The 23,431-nt window shown below is 33.1% G+C and overlaps 3 protein-coding genes across 4 annotated transcripts; all 3 read left to right on the forward strand.

Annotated features, from left to right (window-relative positions):
• Positions 1–200: 200 nt before the first annotated feature.
• On the forward strand, positions 201–1,662 carry LOC131630970 (uncharacterized). Of its 2 annotated transcripts, XR_009292567.1 has the most exons (4): positions 201–363; positions 446–573; positions 659–731; positions 817–1,662. XR_009292567.1 is itself a non-coding variant. In XM_058901711.1 (3 exons), the coding sequence occupies exons 1-3, from the start codon at positions 555–557 to the stop codon at positions 1,058–1,060; spliced, it is 336 nt and encodes a 111-aa protein (XP_058757694.1). In that variant the 5' UTR covers positions 201–554; the 3' UTR covers positions 1,061–1,662. The 2 variants fall into 2 exon arrangements, 1 of the variants encoding a protein (XP_058757694.1); XM_058901711.1 differs by having other exon boundaries at positions 201–573.
• Positions 1,663–2,902: 1,240 nt separating this feature from the next.
• Positions 2,903–5,050, forward strand: LOC131630950 (uncharacterized). Its single transcript, XM_058901691.1, has 5 exons — positions 2,903–3,404; positions 3,492–3,578; positions 3,666–4,110; positions 4,200–4,919; positions 5,038–5,050. The coding sequence occupies exons 1-5, from the start codon at positions 2,903–2,905 to the stop codon at positions 5,048–5,050; spliced, it is 1,767 nt and encodes a 588-aa protein (XP_058757674.1).
• Positions 5,051–11,958: 6,908 nt separating this feature from the next.
• Positions 11,959–21,586, forward strand: LOC131630971 (peroxisomal acyl-coenzyme A oxidase 1-like). The gene is made up of 13 exons (XM_058901712.1): positions 11,959–12,299; positions 12,505–12,675; positions 12,766–12,975; positions 13,196–13,283; positions 13,371–13,533; positions 17,290–17,488; positions 18,073–18,270; positions 19,102–19,233; positions 19,630–19,750; positions 20,131–20,241; positions 20,760–20,829; positions 20,954–21,137; positions 21,226–21,586. The coding sequence occupies exons 1-13, from the start codon at positions 12,162–12,164 to the stop codon at positions 21,433–21,435; spliced, it is 1,995 nt and encodes a 664-aa protein (XP_058757695.1). The 5' UTR covers positions 11,959–12,161; the 3' UTR covers positions 21,436–21,586.
• The last annotated feature ends 1,845 nt before the right edge of the window (positions 21,587–23,431 follow it).

Here is a 23,431-nt window from a genome sequence, read left to right on the forward strand (position 1 = left end):
CATAATAAACAACGATACTGTATTTGATAACGATTTTCAGTGGAAGCTTTGTGACCATTCTAAAAAATTTGTCTTCCTTGGTGGTACGACCATGAAACACATGGATGTTCAAAATATTCCTCCTCGGAAGTATTATTTCAAAGACTTTTCTGAAATTAATGGAGACAATTGTCAACTAAACAGACTTGAAGGTAGACAAATGTATTAACCACACTTTTTTTATAAGAATCTATTTACTTTTAACACTTTTGATATCTTATCTATCTTTGCAGATATTATAGGTGTTGTGCATGAGATCAACAATATACAATCAAACACCCCCGGGAAGAAGACATTTGTTGCCCTCAGTCTGAAAGATTTGAGGTATATTTTCTTCAGTAAATACACCTTCAGATATGAATGTTTCGATGTATAATTTTATTAACTAATTTTTTTTAAATCTCAGTGGTAACATTGTTAGCTGCACATTATGGGAGAACTATGGATCTAAGTTTTTGGATTACTATAATGACCCAAATAATAGCGGTGCTATTGTCGTCATACTAACCCATGCAATGATAAAGGAATCCCAGGGTTTGTTTGTTTTTTCTGCTTTTGTTTCCCCTATCTCATTTTTTTAACAATGTTTTAAACTGTTATTTGATTGTCCTGCAATTAGTATCCAGTGCATGGAGTGGTTCTAAGCTGCTGATCAATGAAGACATCCCTGAGATTTCCGAGTTTTTATCAAAGTATTAACATTATGCAGTTTTTAATTTTTATTAATTATTTTTGTTGTTTCCAGTTTATGACACGTTTTTTATTTTAATATTTTAGGTTGCCTGCGAATGAGCAAAATCAAAAGCCTTCCCAATCTGCTAAATCTATGTCTCTTTGGTCTGGTGGATCTCAGTTTACAACACTTGAAAAATTTGTTCATAAGGCAAAGTGCATTCCTTTGAGTGAACTAACCAAAATCAAACAAGTATATCTCAAAACAAGTGTTTTTCAATATTTGCTAAATCTCAAATCAAGTGATTTTGCAGTTATCTATATGGATTTCTATTTTTTTTTTATTTAGGACATGTTATGTGTGACCGTTGGAACTACTGTTAAATTTTATGTATCCAAGCATGGTTGGTTCTACTATGGTTGTACAAAGTGCTCTGTCAAGGCTACTGATTTGAACAATCCATACAAGTGTGTCTGTGGCGAAAATGTTAACAAACCCATACCAAGGTTGTTTGTTATAATATTATGTATTTATGACAGTTTAATGCTTTTTGGTTATGATCACTCATTTTAATCAAGTGTATTTATCTAACTGGTACAAAGTTGATATATACGTTTATGACGGTGAATCAAAGTTCTGATTTGTATTTTGGGATGCCGACTGTGAGCATATAATAGGACAATCTGCTGATAGCATGCATAAATCAATGTTGGAGGTAGGTTTTTATTATATTCGCTCATTATTAAGAAATATTATATCTATCTAACATGTAATTTCAATTTTAGAATGGTTAAGATGATCCCATGGTTTATCCTGATGAGCTTGACATCTTATTGGAAAAGAAAATGGCTTTGAGAGCTAAGGTACAACCAACCTTTGGGCAAGCATCTGTTTGGAAGTTGTCGTACGATGAAGAATTTGTCAACCAAATTGAAAAGGATTATATTGCTAATGAGGTTTGACAGTTTAGTAAAAACTGCTTGAATAACTTAAATTAATGAATTCCAACTGTCTTACTAATTTCTTAATTTAAAACCCAGGCTCATAGTATTCCTGTCACGCAAAATGTTGTTGCTGATCACGTTGACACTTCCATGGTATGTTATTTCTTATTTTTTGATGTTCACCTTCAAAACATGTATTTTTTTTCTCCATATTTACTAAATACGTTTATTACATTTGAAGGAGTCGTTATCTGCATTTGGAGAAAATGATCCAGACAAGAGTTTGGCCAATACCCCTTCAAAGAGTGTCACATGGTATTTAACTGCAAATTTAAATTAGTGAAGTATGTTTTAGTCAAATGCTTATGCTGTATTTTTGTTACTACAGTTTTATTGTGTTTAATTGTGTTGTATGATTAAAAATGTTTATCATTTTGTGACAAGTTAAAATTAATAGTATTTTAAACATGTTGTATTTAATTACATATCGAGATTTTATTTGAATAAATCAGATGAAACATTTGATCTTATGGTTGATCTATATGCTTAATACAACATGTATTGTCACACTACTGTACATATTCTAATATATGATTTCAACAAAAACTGTATTGTCACATATCTATTCATAATTATATTATTTCATATTCCAACTATATTCAAATATATGATTTCAAATATATGCTGCAGCTCTGATATTGATATTCACTGTACATATTTATTTTTCTAAATAATGCCTCATACTGATAATTTCAACAAGTTTTTTTATCAGAAAGCAATATAAATTTGCTATTCCATTATTTTTGTTGTAAAATACCATCTAAACTGTTTTATTTATGAATTGTTTTTTTAAGAATCTCTCATTTGTAATCAATACTTTTATTCACCCAATTCAAAAGTTGCATGCTTTCGATTGGTCACAAGTTTTCTTTCTTTCAAGTTTTAGACAATCATAATTGCTTTTTATCATGCTTTGAAATTTTAACAACACTTAACGTGTAATACCAGCAATAATAATCATTACCATTTTTTAAATAGAAGTGTGGAGGAGAAAGATTAATTATTAACTCTGTTAAGCGTGCATATGAAAGGATGTTTTAGAAGAAACATGACTGCGGATACCAACTTCTATTCCTACTATAATTATTACATATGCAGAACTCTTAAGCATACGTGTATTATGTCTTTTTATTCATCATAAGTATTTGTTTCAAATACTGTCTAAAGATATCAAAATACCAAAAATATGGATGAACAGAAACAAAAAGCTCTTGAAGATAAATGGTTTAGCAATGTGTTGAACAAAAAAAGATTAGCAGAAGCAAGACTTCATCGTAAACGTCAGCTCGAGTTCAAGAGAACAAAGAAGATGAATGGAGTGCAGAAAGAGAATGTAGGCAAAACTGCCTCTATTAGTAGACACCATACTCCTCAAACCAGAATACCACTTTCTACCATCTCTCCAAACATTCCAAGTTCAAGCAATTCGGTTTTAACAAGCTTGCACAAAACTCATGCCTCCTCAGTGATGAACAGTCTTTCAACTTCTTTAAATAAAAAACGATCAAGAGTCGTAACTTGCAGGAACATTAATAATATAGGGACGAATTTAAAGAAGAGGTTCGATAACGTCGTTGGTGATTGTGGTTCTACATATTCAAAAAATTCTACAGAACCAACTCCTCAAATTAATGAACTTTTTGAAGATGACAGTGAAGAGGATAATATGCATGATGATTCTTCGGAGAGTATGATTTATTTGTGGTAATGTACATTCTCATGAATTTAAAGCTTTACATATTTCTAATAAACTTTGCATGTGTTGTATTACAAAGGTTGGAGCTCAGACCACAGTATGGTTACGGACGAAGATGAAGATGATATGGACACTGATACTGTATCTGTCGATGCCCTAGCATCAGGTTTTGTAACATTTATGTAATTATTTTGAGTTAAGTTTTATTGTCAATCATCATTTTAGTTGTTAACTTAAATACGCATTCATTTAGGAGATTGTTACGACATAGGCGATCCAGTGTTTGAATGTCCAAAATGTGGTGCAAACATGTGGTATTTAGAAAGGAAGAACAAATATCGACAATCTCTAAATCCCAAGTTCACAATGTGTTGCGGAGATGGTAAAGTTCAAATTCCTCTATTGAGAGAACCTCCAGAAATTTTGCAGAAATTGTTGTTTGATCAAACAAGCCCTGAATCAAAAAAATTTCAACAGCAAATACGTCTTTTCAATATGATGTTTGCATTTACTTCTCCGGGTGCTAAAATGGACAACCGCTTTAACAATGGTAGAAGTCCTCCGAATTATAGAATTCAAGGACAATCATGTCATCGTATAGGTAGCATGTTACCATTACCAGGACAAAATCCCCGATTTGCACAGCTATATATATTTGATACTGAACATGAGATACATCATAGAGTAAAAGGATTCAAGTATGTTTCTTGACTAATTCATGTATAATAATATGATATGCTTTATGACATATAAGTGACATTCCATGTTTTGTTGTTATACTTTGCAGAACAAAAGACGGAATAGATGTTAACATAGTGAAAAAACTCTCTTCTATGTTATATCAACACAATGTTCACGCACAAAGTTTTAAGATGGCAAGGGATATACTTTCTGAAGGCAATGTTTCTGACCTAAAGCTTCGTCTTATTTCTGAGCGACGTACCGATGGAAGAATCTACAATCAACCAACTGTTTCCGAAGTTGCTGCTCTAATTGTTGGTGATGTTGACACTGCTGAAAAGAGGGACATAATAATGCACAAACAATCTGGACAACTTCAAAGAATAGATGAATATCATACATCATATTTGGGATTTCAATATCCATTGCTTTTCCCTTATGGAGAAGATGGTTACAGGCCTAACATTAGACATCGCAATAAAGATTCAAACAATAGACCTAATTCAGAATCATCGAATGTAGTAGTAGACACTGAGGATGTTCAGTGGGAGCAAGCAACTAAAAGAAATAGACTTACAATTAGAGAGTGGTTCGCATTTCGTATTCAAGACAGAAAGAATGAGGCCCAAACAATTGTCAGATCAAGAAGGCTATTTCAACAGTTTTTGGTTGATGGTTTTACAATGATGGAATCTGAGAGACTTCGATGGTTAAGAAAAAATCAGTCTAAACTTCGAGTTGGAAAGTATAGCTATCTAACAGATGCCAGAAGCAATGGTCAGACCGATGTTGCAAACACAGGTAAAAGGGTTGTCCTTCCTTCATCGTATGTTGGTAGTCGCAGATACATGGATCAACTCTACTTTTTTTTTTTTACAGGGCAACACAGTACAAAAATCCAGGAAATTGAAATTATTTATTTAAATTATGTGAATTGCTGTTAGTTATGACTGCTGAAATGAACAAAGTGTTGATGCATATTTGGATTAGAGGTAAAAATTTCAGCAAAATCTCTATGAAACCAAACGTGCACAACTTCCTTTCTTAACGTAAAAGCTTTTGATGATGCTTCTGATTTGTTTCAATGGGTGAGTAAGTCTTGTGAGGTCAGATAGCACACATCTGGAATCAATATGTGGCACTTAATATTGATGGCAGGGCCATGAAAATTTTTGGGAGAGCTAGTTTTGGAGGGGCTTGAGAGATGATATAAGCTGCTGTTTTTTTTTAGTTGTTGTAAAATTTGTCTTTTACTTTTTTTTTTTTTGGTTCTCAATAAGTTGGAGTTTTTTACTTGGCACCGCGTCACCTGTACCCCACATGCTTACATGTTATATGAACGGGTCATTATAATTTTATTCTTTAAGTAAAATAAGTAAAGACTAAAATTTATTTACTTTTAACATTTTAAAATTCTCTGTAAAATTTAAGTAAAGACTAAAATTTATTTACTTTTAACATTTTAAAATTCTGTAAAATTTATTATTATTATTTTTTTTGGACCAAGCTGTACATCCTAAAGTTTTGCATTTTTTTGGTTGCAATTTTACAGGATATTTTAAAATTTCATACGAATCTAGTATAAATGCATTTCGGAAAATTAGTACTATATTAGAAAATCCATTGAATTTTGGCATATTTTAGGTATCTGAATGGGTGGAAATGGATTTTATGGTAAATCCAGCATGTCAATGGCACTGGATGTTGGGGGTAAACTGCTATGTTTTGGGTGTGTCACCAAATATGATTAAAAAAAGAGTTCTGCTATTTGTACACTAATTTTTTAACACCGTATATGACACAAACCATATACTACAAAGCAAATCAAGGTAAAAAAATTATTTAAAAAACTACATATTATATACAGAAGAGTATAATATACGGTGTGAGTGTTAAATTTTGTGTAAATTTAGTTTTTCTCTAAAAAATTTGAATTTTATGGTAAATCCAGTATGTCAGTGACACAGGATTTTGGGATAAACTGCTATGTTTTGGGGGTGGCACCAAATATGATTAAAAAAACGGAATTTGGATTTTATATGGCACTGGATTTTGGGGGTAAACTGCTATGTTTTGGGGGTGGCACCAAATATAATTAAAAAAAATATATCATTCTATAAAATATGGCGCTTCTACACTTCCATAAAAAGTTAAAATTGTTTTTTATTGGGAGATGCATCTTGAACACATTTTTTTTATATTGTCTTCAATGCAAATGTATGAGTCATTTTTATTTTTTCAAAATTTAATTCGGAGATTTATCTTAGTATAACAAAAGGGTGAGTCCGGAGATGCATATCCGTAAACACCATTAATTTAAAATTTAGGGAGTTTTTACGCAGATGCGTCTTCGAATGCGTTTTATTCATAAACCCGCGCTAGACCTTTCCCTCTTGCTCCTTTATTTTTTGAAAAGTCACTCAAAAACTCCATTTGAGTTGTTTTGCTGTAAACCATTTCCAAACCCTATTTGAGCAAGTTTCATCAAGTTCAACCACTTCATTCTACTTTATTTGCTGCAAAGTTACTCGCTTCATTCAAGCTTTTCATCCACAACTCTGATTTGGTAAGTTTCTCATTTCATTTTTTAGATTTGATTGATGTTTTAGGTAATATAGGTCATTTAAGATGCATTAGATAGAAGTCTAATCGAAATAGGTAGATGGTATAGACATGCATCACCATTTCTTAGAGGTTAGGACAACAATGGGGTTTTTTCCATTGTTGAAAATCGCAAGTTCATTCGGAGACATCTCTGGATCACGTCGGAACTATTTTCGGAGATGTATCTTCGAATTTGTGCTTGGCTACATTTTTATTGAATTTTTTTATGAGTGTTGGACTTATGAGTGTTGGACTTATGAGTGTTGGACTTTAGCACTTCTTCAGCGATAGTTTATTGCAAATATCAGCGTAAACTTGCCCAAAAGGCAACATTTTGGTCCAGTCCTGGCCTTATTTCCTAAACAGAGATCCCAATGATTGTACCAAAGAAGTGATAGGTAGGTTACGGGTGGCTTTAAGCATTAAGTTCATTACTTCGACATGTTCGGTTGTCATGTGTCCCCATCGTTATCTTTCGTCACACGCTCTTGCCCATTTTTCTCTTGGAATATTGTATATCCACCTTAAAGCTTGTATGTTTGCTCGACGTATTTCTTGACGATAGTAATTGAATGTAGGCTCATTCAATAAATATCCCGTGTAGGAAAAAGTAACAAAGTTAATTAGTAAAATATAATGGTTTAAGTTATAGTTGTAACGATAAATATAGATTATTATCCATACTAACAACTTTTTTGCACAGTTCTTTGTTTTTTATTTCATGCATGAAGTGTAGTGAAATGTGCCTATGCAGTACACGTGTGAAGATAAAGGATATTGCCACCCATTTTTTGAATTATTATATGCATTCTTTATAGATTCATGTTTGTTAGATATCAAATAAAGGTTGGCTTGGGGGGTAACATGTCTTCGTAAATTCTTTAGAAGAAACCTACAAGCATCTTCTGTATCATCTCCAACTAATATAAGAGCTATTTGAAAAATGTTGTAGTTTCCATCTTGTGCCATAACCATTAACAATATTGTCCCCGTATACTTACCATACCACCATGTTCCGTCAACTTGCACAATAGATTTGCAGTATGCAAAACCATTTATACATAAATATTGAACTATATCAAAAGTAAATAAATTATTTTTTTCTTTGCATGCAACGTGGTGCCGCAGAGGGATGAATTATACAAATAACCCTCGTGATCAAAATGCAATAGATCATATGGAGGCAAAAGATGAAATTCTTTTCAACTTAATATTTCTCTCTCTCTCTCTCTCTCTCTCTCTCTCTCTCTCTCTCTATATATATATATATATATATATATATATATATATATATATATATATATATATAAATGCACTAACATGTATTATATATCATGTATTAGTTTATATGGAGGCCATATGTTCAATACACACTATGTGTTTATGAAGAAAGCTTGATTTAGAGTGTTACAACATCTTTGATCCATTTCTATATAACTAAAATGCATCTGACTGATAGGGTCAAACTCTAATTTGGATTCCAACAACAAATACCATATCCACCAAGATGTCTTAGAGAACAACATGAGATGTCCATGCTCAAGTTATGAAAATAGAGTTATGTCGATTTGAACAAGGAAGAGCAACACAAGTGGAAGAAAAGACGACATTTGATCTTGAAGGGCAACTTATTAGATGGTGAACAAAAGTCAATACTAGAATATATTACTTAGTTTAACTCAATTCCATTTAACTATGTGGGTAACACCCATTTTCTAAACGGCCCCTGCCAGCATGGCTCTTCTTCCACCCAACAAGATGTCCCTCAAATATACCCATCACAATTTCCATCACAACCTTCTTCTTCCAGCAACCCATATTCAAACACATACCTCTAACTACCTACCTTTCTACAATCTTATGGCCAACAAATTTCACAAATGCAAAGATACACCACCATTCCACAAACATACCACCAAATCCAAATCACACAACAAACATTTTATACCACCCAACTTCAACAACAAACTCCTTACACCTCATTTCAACCAACCCTTACAACAAATCTCATCTAGGCCATCCCTTTAATACAATTCAATCCCTCAATTAAACTTTGACTACTTAACCCCTTAACCCCAATAACATAACTATAACCCTACATTCTTGTAACACATTACAACTTCTACATATGATGAATGATATATCCTTTCAGTTGAACCAACTAACCCAAACACCTACACACAAACACACACAATCTGAAAACCAATTTAAGTACATGGATGTTAATGTTCTCAATTCTGAACTATTTTTTAATCTAATTTCGATAATATTATTACATCGTCTAACACATCACAACATGACCAATATACATCGTCGAACACTACACAGTCTCCTCTAAGTTGTCAATCTGAAAAATTAGGTTATGGAAAACGTAAGCATAAATTCGCCCATGTGGAACTAACTGAGTGACCATCATCTATTGTAATATATTTTTCATCTATCAATATAAATTTCTCCATTTATTATTAGAATTTTTATCTATATTTAATTTTTAAAAATAAATAAATATTATTTCTTTTAAATACATCAAAAAATTATTATATTTTTAAAATATGAATTTTAAAATTATTTTTTTAATTAATTTTGTTTGACAGCATGACAAATATTTTTTTTCAATTGTAACTTTTAATTAATTTTTGAGAAATTTTATTATTTTTCCTCTTTGTTTTTAAATCACGCAAGTATGATGGAATTGATATATCCAACCATCATAGTAAAATAATAAAAATATCAAGTAATTTACAATAAACAAATAAAAATGTATTTAATATAGGTTAACTATTAAACAAGTATATTGAAAAGAACTATAATCCCCCAATCTCAAGATAACCAATTTAATTGATCAATTAATACATATTAATAAAAACATAAACAAAATGGAAGATAATAAATTGTTATTTATGGAAGTGTTATTAATAAAATGATGTAATTGAAAAAAAATATTTTATTAATTAAAAGTAATTACTCTCTCCAGTCTTAAATATTAGCAATTAATTTTTTTTCAAAAGTCTTAAATATAAGCAAAAGTCATCTCTAATTATTATGTCACTCTTTCAAATTTACCCCCTACTCTTTTCATATTGTCACGCTATTATCAATTTCCAAAGTAAAAAGTAGAGGTAAAAGTAAAATTGAAAAAAATGTAAGAGTTAAATGTATTTAGATATTTTTTTTAAGGGTGAACTTTTTTTGTAATTTAGTGACAATTATTTTATACTAAATGAGTTAATTTAATTGATCAATCAATCCATATTAATAAAAACATAAACAAAATGGAAGATAATGAATTGTTATTTATGGAAGTGTTATTAATAAAATGATGTAATTGAAAAAAATATTTTATTAATTGAAAGTAATTACTTTTTTGACAATTCTTTTATACTAAACTAGTAACAAACTCGTGCATACGCACGAGTTCTGGTCTGATACGCATATTTGTTTACATAATATATTCATTTTAAATAGAAGGTGAAAAAAGAAAATAAATAGATCAATAATAGATTTTTATGTAAATAAAAATGTTTAAATTTATAATAGATTTTTTTCGTATACCATTTTTGGATCATGAATACCATTTTTTATATATTAAAATATTTAGATCAATAAGAATTTTTTTTTCCCGTATACAAATATTATTTTTGTTTAGGTATCGTTTACAAAAATATATGGATCAATAGTAAATTTTCGTATATAAAAAGATTTAAATCATTAATAGATTTGGCTTGTATACCATGTTTGAATAAAAAAAATTGGATCATAAATATCATCTTTCATATATAAAAATATTTAGATCACTAATAAATTTTTTTCCCGTATACCATTTTTGAATAAAAAAATTTTGGATCATAAATACCATTTTTCGTATATAAAAATATTTAGATCAATAATAAATGTTTTCCTGTATACTAACATTATTTTTGTTTAGGTATCGTTTACAAAAATATATAGATCAATAGTAAATTTTCGTATATAAAAATATTTAGATCAATAATAAATTTGTTCCCGTATATCATTTTTGAATAAAATTTTTTTGGATCATAAATACCATTTTTCATATATAAAAATATTTAGATCAATAATAAATTTTTTCCCGTATACAAATATTATTTTTGTTTAGGTATCGTTTACAAAAATATATGGATTAATAGTAAATTTTCATATATAATATATTAAAAAATAGAGTAAAAGAGAGGAAAAAAATAAGATTTTAAAATTTGAATTTGATTTTTTGTTGGTTTATTTATCTCTCTTTTTTCCTTTCCATAAAAGGGACTTATAGCATTGATAATGACATAAAAATTAAATTACATTAATGCAAATTTTGAAATCTTCTTAAAAAAGAATGGTAGTTTTTAGAATCAATTATAATGGCTTCTGGACACAAATAAATAAAATAGTTTTTTTTTGTTGCTATTTTCTTCATATTTTTATGTTGGATCAAAATTATTTTTTAAAATCTAATAATTAGAATAAATATTTCAATCAACTTTAGATTACTTTTGAAAACTAATAATGAAAAGGTGAAGAGACAGAAAGAATGGTGAAATGAGAGGGAGTGATTTATAAATTATAATAATGTTGAATAAAATATTAAGATTATATTAGGCAATTGTGTGGATAGACAAAAAAACCAACAATTTTAATAGGTGTAAGAAAATTAAGGATGAGTATTTTTGTAAAAACCAAAACCACTTATTTTCTTATATTATAGATTATAGATGAGTTTGTTATTTAAGACCGAAGAATGAAATTTTGAACATTACATATATTTATTAAATCAAAAATTATTTGTAAGGTTATTGAAATTATTTGTAAGGTTATTTCGATGTTCAAATCTTTTTAATGTTATAGTTGTTACGAGGATGAATCTCAATAACCAGACATAAATAATAATTGTCTATTTTATTTAAGATTTAAATTTGAATTTTCTTAAATAATTAATTTTTAATTGTAATTCATTTATTACTTGAACCTAATCATTTAATATATTTTTCTGATTGGATTTATTAAGTTAGTTAGCCATGATAATCACCATCTAACAATATTTTTAACTTTTACCGATAAAAACCAACTAACAATATTTTTAACTTTTTACTTAAAACAAACCTAAAAAACAGAGTAGATAAGGCCCCAAGGATAGATATGGTCATATGGATAATGATATAAATTACATATAATGTAAAGAATCTGAAGATATTTTCCGTTGGAGTTGTAACCTTCTTAATTGCAAAACAGATTGCTTACCTAACTCTCCTTCTAACATTTACTATATGGGAACATATTATTCAACAAAAAAATATACTCTTTCCATTTATAACTGTCCGTTTTAATCATTAGGCGCTAATTTCTGGCGTCATTACATTTGGTTGTTGAACCAGAGAACAAGCAAATCTCATTCCTTCTTCTACAAATAATCCATTTTTCTTTCTTCCTCTTTCTCGTCTTTGTTTTTACAATTTGAATCATGGAAGGTGTGGATTACTTAGCTTTCGAAAGGAACAAAGCTCAATTCGATGTCGACGCCATGAAGATCGTTTGGGCCGGTTCTTCTCACGCTCTAGAAGTTTCCGATCGAATGTCTCGTCTCGTCGCCAGCGATCCGGTTCATTTCTCCCTCTCTCACCTTTTCAATTTTGTTCATTCCGTAAAATTTCATTTCTGAAATGATTTATTTCATATATTCTGTTAGTATTGTAAATCTCGTAATGCAGATGGATTGTTGTATTGTAGAGTTAATGTTTATCGTGCACTTTTTCTGTTATTGGAATTGTTTTATGTTGTATGAAACGTTTGATTATCTTGTGTAGGCATTTAGAAAGGATAATAGAGCCATGCTTGGTAGGAAGGAGTTATTTAAGAATACTTTGAGGAAAGCAGCTTATGCGTTGAAAAGGATTATTGAGCTTCGTCTTACTGAGGAGGAAGCTTCTATGCTTAGATCCTTTGTGGATGAGCCTGCTTTTACTGATCTTCATTGGGTACACATCGATTTTTTGTTATGGTGGCATGGATATGTTTGTTATCTTACTTATCTGTTATATCGATCTAGCCTGTAATTTCTTTTTCAGGGAATGTTTGTTCCTGCTATCAAAGGACAAGGAACGGAAGAACAGCAGAAGAAGTGGCTGCCTTTGGCACAAAAGATGCAAATAATTGGTTGCTATGCTCAAACTGAACTTGGCCATGGATCGAATGTTCAAGGGCTAGAAACAACGGCAACATTTGATCCTAAAACAGATGAATTTGTTATTCACAGCCCTACGTTGACTTCTAGCAAAGTGAGTAAAATGGGAGATGGCTTACGAGAGCCTTTATTTGTCTTTTAAGATGCTTGATGGGTCTAGAATCTTAAGATGTTGACGTTTTATTCATATGCACAATCAGAGAAAAGTAGCCTATTTACCGTGAATATTTGTTTTAAAGAGTATTTGATGAGCATGATATTTTAATATATAACTATTGGAATTATTGTAACTCTTTTGATGTTGATTTAAACAGTGGTGGCCTGGTGGATTGGGTAAAGTGTCAACACATGCTGTTGTTTATGGCCGCCTAATTACTGATGGTCAGGATCATGGAGTGCATGGTAACTACATGCCTTAATCATCCAAATTTTTGTTTTAAGATTTTGATTTCAATAAGTTAACAATATGTACAATTGGAATATTGGAAGGGTTCATTGTCCAACTGCGGAGCCTGGATGATCACTTACCTCTTCCCGGCATAACTGTTGGCGATATTGGAATGAAATTTGGAAATGGAGCATATAATACTATGGACAACGGAGTTCTGAGGTTTGATCATGTACGGATTCCAAGGGATCAAATGTTAATGAGGTTAGTTTGTCTTACCCATAATACCTCTCTTGCGTGGGGAAAATCCAATAATCATGTTCAAAGTTGAGGGTTTAGGGTGTTTGATTGATACATGATCTGCATTGCATATCTAGTCCCTTTCATTCATAGAAAGTAGTAACAACACATTGGATTTTAAATAGTGGAAAGTTGATTGGTAAAGATCATTTGTCTTAGTAATTTAGATAAATTTGAAAGGGTGGATCTATGACAAGATGTGCATATAGTGAACTTACTTTGTTTAAGTTAGAATTAAGTAAACCTTTAGATATTCTAAGATAGTTAGTATTCCTAGAATATACAACCACTGTTATCAGAATCGCGATCAGAATCGTAAAATCCATGGTTTTTGCGATTTTGCTCACCCTAAACGATCTGAATCGTGAGTAGAATCCTAATCCAGAGCAAAATCCCAATAAAATCGCACAAAATCGCAGAATCGCAGCAAAATCCGCGATTTTATATGGATTCCACCGATTTTGGGCTTTTTTTTGTGGGTAATTTTAAAATGGGTAAAGGCGGCCCGGCCCGTTTAATAATTGTTCTGTTCTGGCCTAATAATTGACTGTTCTGGGCTAATAATTGTTTCTAATATGGACTATGGCTAACAGGTTAATCTGTATATATATATATATATATATATATATATATATATATATATATATATATATATATATATATATATATATATATATATATATATATATATATATATATATATATATATATATACTATTATGAGTTGAATCCATCGATTTTGGTTGCGATTTTCGATTATGCGATCTTGATTTCCCCTTTCGATTCAACAAAACGATTTGAGTAGAATCCACCGATTTTGATTGCGATTTACGATTTTTCGATCTTACTATACTCTTTCGATTCAAAGTAAACTCTCGATTCTGACAACCTTGTATACAACTTCTAAGGTTAGTACTTCTTCATTAACATATTCAATGTATTTATTGTAACACCGTTATAAATACAATTAGTGTGATCTCCATATAGTATCCGTATGTATCATCTGTCTAGCCACTACTTTACACACTTTTCAGTCATGCTATAACCAATTGACTCCTTATCCAGCGACCCACCGCTGTGGAATATTCTGGCGAGCATGTCTTTCATTTTTCTGCCTCTATATTCCTCCTCATGCGCTGCTTCCAGCACCAACCATTGCATTTGCAGGGCTCCCTCTGCCACACTCCAAGGTGTTTTTCATCATTTTGGTGATTTTTCAGCAATCATTCACCTCTCATCGCATGTAGATCGTCATGTTTGGATTCGGATATGTTTTGTCTTCTTGCGCTTTCAGTTTCACTACACTCCATATTCCTTGCGAAAAATTAGTAGGTGGTTGGTTCCAATTATGCTGGTTGGGTTACTGCGATTGAAACTAAAAGGTTGATGCACAAATGCAAACTACATCACCTATTGTCTCTGCTGCTCATAATGGTAATCCTATTGCCTTTGCTGCAAAGTTTTCTTTACTCGGACCTTGGAGCCTTGACTCAGGGCATCTGATTGTATGTCGATACATTGTCCCTGTCATTGTTAACTTCTTCGAGACACGTCCCTTCTTTTCTTCTACTCCTGAAAAACCCATTAATTATGGTCAGTCACAATTTTTCATTCCAAAGTTCATAGCTATTCTAATTGCACCTAATTATGATCAGTCACAATTTTTCATTCCAAAGTTCATAGCTATTCTAATTGCACCTGCACCTGCACCTGTCTCTATCCTTGCACTTGTCTCTATCCCACACCTGACCTTCGCACCTATCAACGGAGGGCATGTCCACCACCCGCTCCTCAAGACTTATCCACCGCTATGTGGCACTCTCAACCTCGCATCCTACACTAGAACTATCCATTGCTTTGGGTAAAGGTAACAGGTCATCTCAGAATTCTAATCCTATTTATGCTTGTCATTTGGATTATCATCTATTATCTACATCCTACTGCTTTTGTGGATTCCTTGGATTCTGTGTCTATTCTCAAAACTATAGGTGAAGCTATGTCTGAACCTGGATGGCAACAGTCTATGATCAATGAGATGGCAGTTTTGCACTCCAATGATACTTGGGATTTGGTTCCTTTACCAGATGGAAAAACTATAGTGGATTGTCGACGAGTCTATACAGTTAAAATTAGGTATGAATCATGATGGAAAGATAGACTGCCTAAAAGCTCGTCTCCTAGCGAAAGGATACACACAAATCTTTAGCCTTAACTATGGAGATATCTCCTCTCCAGTTACCAAAAGATTGCATTTGTCCGCCTTTTTATTGCCTTAGCTACTATTCATCAATGGACCCTCCATCAACTGGAGATTAAAAATGCCTTCCTACATGGTGAATTACAAGAGGTGTACATGGCGTAACCACCAGGATTCACTGTTAGTGGTGATGCTTCTCACCTCATCTGCCAGTTTCATCGATCTCTTTATAGCTTGAAAGAATTTCTCTGTGCTTGGTTTGGCAAGTTTAGCATTGTGCTCCAATAGTATGGCATTATGACTAGATGTGAAGCTGGCTTCTCTGTCTTTTTTTTGCATTCTCCACCAACCACTTGCCTCAACCTGTTGGTCTATGTCGATGACATTATCATTGGTAATGATAAGGCTGTCATCCAGCGGTTGAAACAACATGTGTCTTTGCACTTTGAGACTAAAGATTTGGTGTCACTAAAATATTTTTTGGGAATTGAAATTGCTCAATCCAAGATTGGTGTGGCTATTACTAAGCAAATATGCTCTCGATATACTTGAAGAAGCTGACTTGCTTGATTGTTGACCTAGTGACACTCCTATGTATCCTAACGTCAAGCTACTACTAGGTCAGGGGAGACACCAAGGATCCTGGTAGATATTACCTCATAGTGATCACTGTGGTTAGCTAATTTTTTGTCACTGTGGTTAGCTAATTTTTAAATACTCCATGTGATGACCATTAGAACATTGTGATTCGCATTCTTAAGTATATAAAGAGTGCATCGGGTAAAGGTCTATTTTATGAAAATAAGTGTAATATCCAAGGCATAGGCTATTATGATGCTGATTGGGCATGTTCACCATCAGATAAAAGGTCCACTTCAAGTTATTTATATACTCATTGGAGAAAATTTGATCTCATGGCGGAGCAAGAAACCAAACATAGTTGCAAGGTCTGAAGTAAAATATTGTGCTATGGCAGCAACAACTAGTGAACTCACGTGGCTAAAACAATTACTCTAACAATTTAAATTAGGAGACGTCAAGGTAATGAAACTATTATGTGATAATCAAGTTGCACTACATATCGCCTCCAACCCGATTTTTCATGAAAGAACAATGCACATAGAGATCAATTTTCACTTTGTAAGTGATAAGGTGCTTTCAGGAGAAATCATAAATGATTTTGTTAGTTCAAATGATTAATTGACTGACATATTTACTAAATTCCTTAGAGGACATTGGGTTGAATCTATTTGTATATGACATATATATTCCAGTTTGAGGAGGAGTGTTAGAATTAAGTGAACATGTAGATTTTCTAGATTGTTAATATTCCTAGAACTTAAAACTTCCTAGATTAGTGCTTCTTCATTAGTATTGATTGTAACACCATTATACAAATAAGGTGATTTGAGTTTAGACACAGAAGTTACAGAATTCTATAATTTTCACATATTTTAAATTGCATGTGCGTATCTTTTCATGTCAATGTATCGAGTATGACTGTTTTTCTTTAATTCTACCAGGGTTTCACGGGTTACAAGGGAAGGAAAATATGTACAATCCAATGTTCCGAGACAATTAGTTTACGGTACTATGGTATATGTGAGACAAACAATCGTCTCTGATGCGTCAACTGCTATGTCTAGAGCTGTTTGCATTGCTACAAGATATAGCGCTGTTCGAAGACAGTTTGGGGCAACTGATGGAAATCTTGAATCACAGGTGATTTGTACAAGCCCTTTGTTTCTGTAGAGTCTTGGTTGCAGCTGGAGCCTGGAGCAGTCTTATTTTCTAAGAGACGTTCCAGGGATTTTCTTTTAATTAAAATGAATCGTGAAATGCAATAAATAGGAGCAGGATCCCAAAATTATAGGATACAAATTGAAAATCCACCAGTTTGTTTGATGTGATTTTTCTGCTGTTTTGGACCGGGCTTATTTTATTGGCAAAAATCTTTGAGAAAAAAAATTAAGATGATTATTTATAGTAAAGTTTTTTAACCAAACATGAATTTTAGTAGGAAACTTCAATTCCAACATAATACACATGCTGTTTGTTGTAGTGAAGGTAGATGAGTTTCACACTCTTCTTGGACATGAAACTTATCATATTGAGATGTGTATTTAGATATATTAAACAATCAAAATAACAATATGCGTGTCTGGGTTTACAACATTGTGTGCATAAAAGTTTAAGATCAATAAGATGCTAGGTTGATATGTGCTTTTCCTACCAGTGATTTGTATCTCTTTTATCTATTCTATAATGTCTGCATCAATCTCTGCTATCTTTGTTATCCCTTTCAGGTGATAGATTATAAAACACAACAAGCTAGGCTCTTCCCTTTGCTAGCCTCTGCTTATGCTTTCAGATTTGTTGGTGAGTGGTTGAAATGGCTTTACACGGATGTGATGACAAGATTGCAAGCAAATGATTTTTCAACATTACCCGAGGCTCATGCATGCACTGCAGGGTTGAAGTCCTTGACCACCTCAGCAACTTCCGTATGTGATTATCAATTCTTATGTCCATTTCTCAGCCTCTTGATTTTTGTTACTGAATGAAGTGATTATTTAGCTCCATTTTATAGAATGTAATGTACAGGTTACTTTTGTTCATTAAGGGAATTGCATCGATGTATATCACTTTGTGTAATCCTTTTGAGATTTTGACAGGACATCTTTCCTGGTTTTCTGTGTTAATTTATCATCTTTTTAGTGCTTCCTCCCTCAAAATCCTCGTTACATGTTGAACTTAATTTTCTTACTTTTGTAACAGGTACATCATACTTTATCAGATTTCTGTTTATCTGCGTGAGTTTTGTTTTGTTGTTTGAAATATGCTGATAGTAGAGGGAGAGTTTGATGGCGTGGGTTTTGTTTTGTTGTTTGAAATATGCTGATAGTAGAGGGAGGGTTTGATGGGTGTGATCAAGCATCAGGGATAGAACTACCAAATAAATTAGTGATTTTTTTAATTATGATTCTTCATGCACGTTAAATATGTATCTCACTTATTGTCAATTGAAAGTTAAAATTTTAAAGTCAGATGCAAAGCATTTGTGGCAAGGTATTTTGCTCACTCAATTTTACATCAGAATTATCTTACATTTCATGCATTACATCAAATGAAAAGCTTAGTTTTTCTTCATGTACGTTTTTCTGCATCTCATCTATTTGTATGTTGGATTTCAGGCGTTATTGGTTCTATTCACCTCATATAAATGTTCCTCGTGTCTCAGATGTTACCATTGTACTTTTAAAAAAAATACCTTTTTAATGTCCTAATACAATGGTATTCACTTCAAATTAAGTTAAATTCACTTCATTTTCCAGGACGGAATTGAAGAATGCCGCAAACTATGTGGTGGCCATGGTTACCTTTGCAGCAGTGGTCTCCCGGAGTTATTTGCAGTCTATGTTCCTACCTGCACATATGAAGGAGACAACATTGTGCTGCTTTTACAGGTTTATATATCTAGAATATTTGTTGATTAAAGTATTACTGCTTTCTTGTTTTGGATGGATGGTGTTTTATATAGTTGAATTCAATGTTATCTCATTTTCATACATAATTGTACATATCTTCACTTTTGGAGTAAGACCATTGTTTTTCTATTGGCCTCCAAAAAAAACTACTTTCTGATTTTTAGTTTAGTTTAAGGCTGTAGTAGTATTTATAATGGAAGGTTCTAAAAGGATAGAAATAAGTTAAATAATCATCATTAGTTATTTTTGCCTACTCTTATGTGGCAGTATCTTCACTCCTCACTCCTGCTGCCATTGGAATTGTGAGAGTAATTGGATATTTTTAACTGAGAATTGTCTAGAGTTGTTTGAAAACTTATAGAAAATCCCTTGTAGGTTGCAAGGCATCTCATGAAGACTATTTCTCGGTTGGGATCTGGAAAAAAGCCTGTTGGTACAGTAGCTTATATGGGACGAGTGGAACAACTTATGGAATCTCGGTCTGATGTTCAGAAAGGTATAAATATTTGAATGAGAATATAAAATTCTGACTAGAATGAAAATCCTAACTCTTTTCAGTCTATTGATATCCCAAACTTAACAGATTGAGATAATATTACTAACTATACTATACCTCTGTCGTTCTGGAGTTATATAGAAAATATTAAATATTATGTTAGCTTATCATGTATATATCTTAGAACCGGTAAGGAGCATATTAGGAACGAATTTGGGATTGTATAACTGTATAATTAGAACCATAACAAATTTGCCATTATGACTTACACCAATATATATGAGATTGTGTGTAGACTGTCCTGAGTCCTGACACTATTTTATCCCTAATTATATTCTTAGAATTTGTAAATTGATTATAAGTCATTTGATTGCTTGCAGCGGAGGATTGGTTGAATCCTAATGCAGTCCTGGGAGCATTTGAAGCTAGGTCTGCTAGAAAGGCGGTCGCCTGTGCTAAAAACCTTAGCAAGTTTGGCAATCCTGAAGAGGGTAAATGATTCAGCCCTGCTCTAAGTCACAAGCTATTTCCTCGTATCTCTCATGGTTGATTTGTTTTCTTAGGCTTTGTTTGAGAGTTTGGAGGAGAGATTTTTTTTTATATAGAATGATAAAAGAGTACTTATTATGAACTTACTTTTTATTTTTGGAATACTAATATAAATTGTATTTGGACAATTTGTCTAAGCCCTTCAAAACTGTCCTCCAATATAATTTTTTAGTTCCCCCAAATTAGAGGGATTTTGGTTTTTGAATAAAAATAAATCCTTCAAAACCCTCTCTTTTTTCAAAGCCCCCCTCCCCCACTTAAAATCCTTATATTCTTTCCACCTAATCTTTCCCTTTTTTCAAAGTCCTTTCATCCCTTGCCTTCCAAACTCCCAAACAAAACCTTAGTGTCTAGTAGGAGCAGGCATATAAAAATCTCTTGAGCGCATACTTCTATGTTGCATTTAATGCATCATGATCAGATATTGTCATTGTAACTGCTATTGATTTTATAATTGCAGGTTTCCAAGAACTCTCAAATGATCTAGTTGAGGCAGCTCGCGCTCATTGCCAGTTGATTGTTGTTTCCAAGTGAGATTCTTCCCATTTGTATGGTCTCACTGATATCTGTAGTTTATCTATAGTGTGATGACTCTCATTTCTAGTAATAGACCTTTACTCAAAAGATCCCAACCTTGTGCTTTTTTCTTTTCAGATTTATTGATAAGTTGAAGCAAGATATACCTGGAAAGGGAGTGAAACAGCAATTAGAAATTCTTTGTAGCATTTATGCTTTGTTTCATCTTCATAAGCATTTGGGCGATTTTCTTTCAACTGGCTGCATCACTCCCAAACAGGGTTCACTTGCTAACGACCAGCTAAGGTCCTTGTATTCACAGGTTTGTCCTCAATGAATTCCGATACATTGGCTGCATCTAGTTGGTAGGTTATTACAACATGAAACATACTGATAAAATGTTTGGATAGGTTCGTCCTAATGCAATTGCGCTTGTTGACGCGTTTAACTACACTGATCACTACCTCAGTTCAATTCTTGGCCGCTATGATGGAAATGTGTATCCAAAGCTATACGAGGAGGCATGGAAGGATCCATTGAATGATTCAGTTATACCGGATGGCTTTCAAGAGTATATCCGACCGATGTTAAAGCAGCAACTTCGTAATGCTAGGCTCTAAATAAATTTTATAATTGACCTGTAGAAGAAGAGGAAGTTATGTATACGAAGTTATGTATGCTTTCAATAAAGATGAGTAATGAAGGTGTATGGATGGAAAAATAAACATGTTTCATTATATACAGGTGAAAATTCCCAAGCAATTTGGTTTTCTTGGTGGCTGGCTATTCACATGAAGAGCTTGCAGTTTGGTGCATGTCTAGCATCTTTTATCACGTTTTTCAATAGTAGAGGCTCATGTCATAATAGGCTAAAATCCCTGAGGACTTTTGATTATATCTAAAATTGTCCTAGCAGGACTTATTTAGTTTTTCTTTTTATTTTCTTACATTTCTCTCTATAAATGTTAAGAAACTGCTTACATCTAAAAGTAAATAACTTATTGTTAGTTGGGATTTTCGACATTCTAAGATTGAGAAAACACTTAGGGGAATTTGGGTTACTTTGAAAGGTGTTTTTCAATGGGCATGTTGGAGGTACCTTTTGACATATACCGATATTCAAAGGAAAGCATTGAAGTTCCTGGGTGCACAATAGTGTTTGAGACTTGGTGATTTTCAGAGCAACATAAGAAACATTTCAACTGAGGCAGTTGGGATGTGTAGTGCGACTAAATAACTACCTTTTGGCCTTATGCATTAGGATGACACATGGAGACAAGATCGAAGGTGAAATGCATGCATCGAAGATGTGTCAATCAGTAGAGAAATGACCGTTCTTAGCAGTTATTTAGATATTAGTATAAATATGAATCTTTGCGTTAAGATTCAGTTTGTTGAATTTACTAAAAAACCTCACTATATTCAAAGTACCCAAGCGAAGCGAGAAACAAGTTGATCGATTGCAATGTATGTATTCAAACACCATTTTCATTTAATGCAAAGTCTTTTACTTTAAAATTACTTTTATGCATTCAAGTTCATTTCCATTTAAATTCAATTTCATCTGTACGTCGCGAACGGGCGCGTGTTATATCTTAAATGACTGATGGAGCTGCTGTTTCACCTGATACACCCGCTCCAACTAGGACTTCTACATCTGTCCCAGTTGAGGGGGTCTCAGCTGCTGTTCCAGTTCATACACCCGCTACAGTCGGATACAATTATCCCATTTGAGGGTCCTTCCCAGTCTACTACTACTTCACGGAGGCCCCGGGATGATGCGGAAGGTTCTTCACAGATGCCACCACCCCGCAGACATCGTCGTGGCACTACTTATACTTCTACTCATGTGCCTGTGGCAGTGACAGACGATGCAGGATATGCTGTGCCACCTACGCAGGGACACGGGGATGAGCTGGTGTCGGAGTCTATTTGGTACCCTGGGGTCCTGTAGACGCATCCCTTTTGACATGGTATGACACGCATGCACCTGGGCGTATATGGGATGAAGAGGTAAAATTTATTTGTTAATTACTTTTTATTTCCGTGAGTTCTGACCTTGCTTATTAGTAACTGTTTGAATTATTAAAAAAATTCAAAGTAGGGATCCCCAGAGGATCTACAATCATGGGCGGAAGATTAAAGATCTCGCGCAGCCTACGAGCCATGGTTTCAGGAGGTACTGGAAGCTTCAAGCATGAGGGACCTCTGTATGCTCGGCTACGATACCATACATAATGGTATGCTTGCGGCCTTTGCGGAGAGATGGCATCCCGAGACATGACATCCTCATTTCATCTATCCCACGGTGAGCGGCTGTACTGGCGTACAGTTACCATAGACTTGGAGAGGGATGCCTGTAGAAAGCAAGGACAGTTGCGGGCAGCTATACTCTTTTGGTGGTAACAATCTTATACTCTTCTACTTTTTTTATAGTTTTTTATTGTACTTTAAAATAACCGTGTTTTTTTTCAGGGTTGGATCTACAGCACTTCCCAGACATTATTGGCTGGGGAGAGGTAGAGAAGTACATAGAAGTCATGCCACGTGCCAATGCTTTCACCCCCCTCAGAGGGAACCAGGTGCCGGATCCCTACAGGCGCGCTCTTGAGCGCT

Source organism: Vicia villosa, unplaced genomic scaffold (genome assembly GCF_029867415.1).
Source record: "Vicia villosa cultivar HV-30 ecotype Madison, WI unplaced genomic scaffold, Vvil1.0 ctg.000756F_1_1, whole genome shotgun sequence".
NCBI lineage: Eukaryota > Viridiplantae > Streptophyta > Magnoliopsida > Fabales > Fabaceae > Vicia > Vicia villosa.

Coding starts and splice junctions, on each gene's coding strand:
- LOC131630971 (XM_058901712.1), top strand. CDS start 12,162: ATGGAAGGTGTGGATTACTTAGCTTTCGAAAGGAACAAAGCTCAATTC. Junction 12,300..12,504: donor GTCTCGTCGCCAGCGATCCG/GTTCATTTCTCC, acceptor TATCTTGTGTAG/GCATTTAGAAAGGATAATAG. Junction 20,830..20,953: donor CAGTTGATTGTTGTTTCCAA/GTGAGATTCTTC, acceptor TTTTCTTTTCAG/ATTTATTGATAAGTTGAAGC.
- LOC131630970 (XM_058901711.1), top strand. Junction 732..816: donor ATTTCCGAGTTTTTATCAAA/GTATTAACATTA, acceptor TTAATATTTTAG/GTTGCCTGCGAATGAGCAAA.
- LOC131630950 (XM_058901691.1), top strand. CDS start 2,903: ATGGATGAACAGAAACAAAAAGCTCTTGAAGATAAATGGTTTAGCAAT. Junction 3,405..3,491: donor GCATGATGATTCTTCGGAGA/GTATGATTTATT, acceptor TGTATTACAAAG/GTTGGAGCTCAGACCACAGT. Junction 4,111..4,199: donor CATAGAGTAAAAGGATTCAA/GTATGTTTCTTG, acceptor TATACTTTGCAG/AACAAAAGACGGAATAGATG.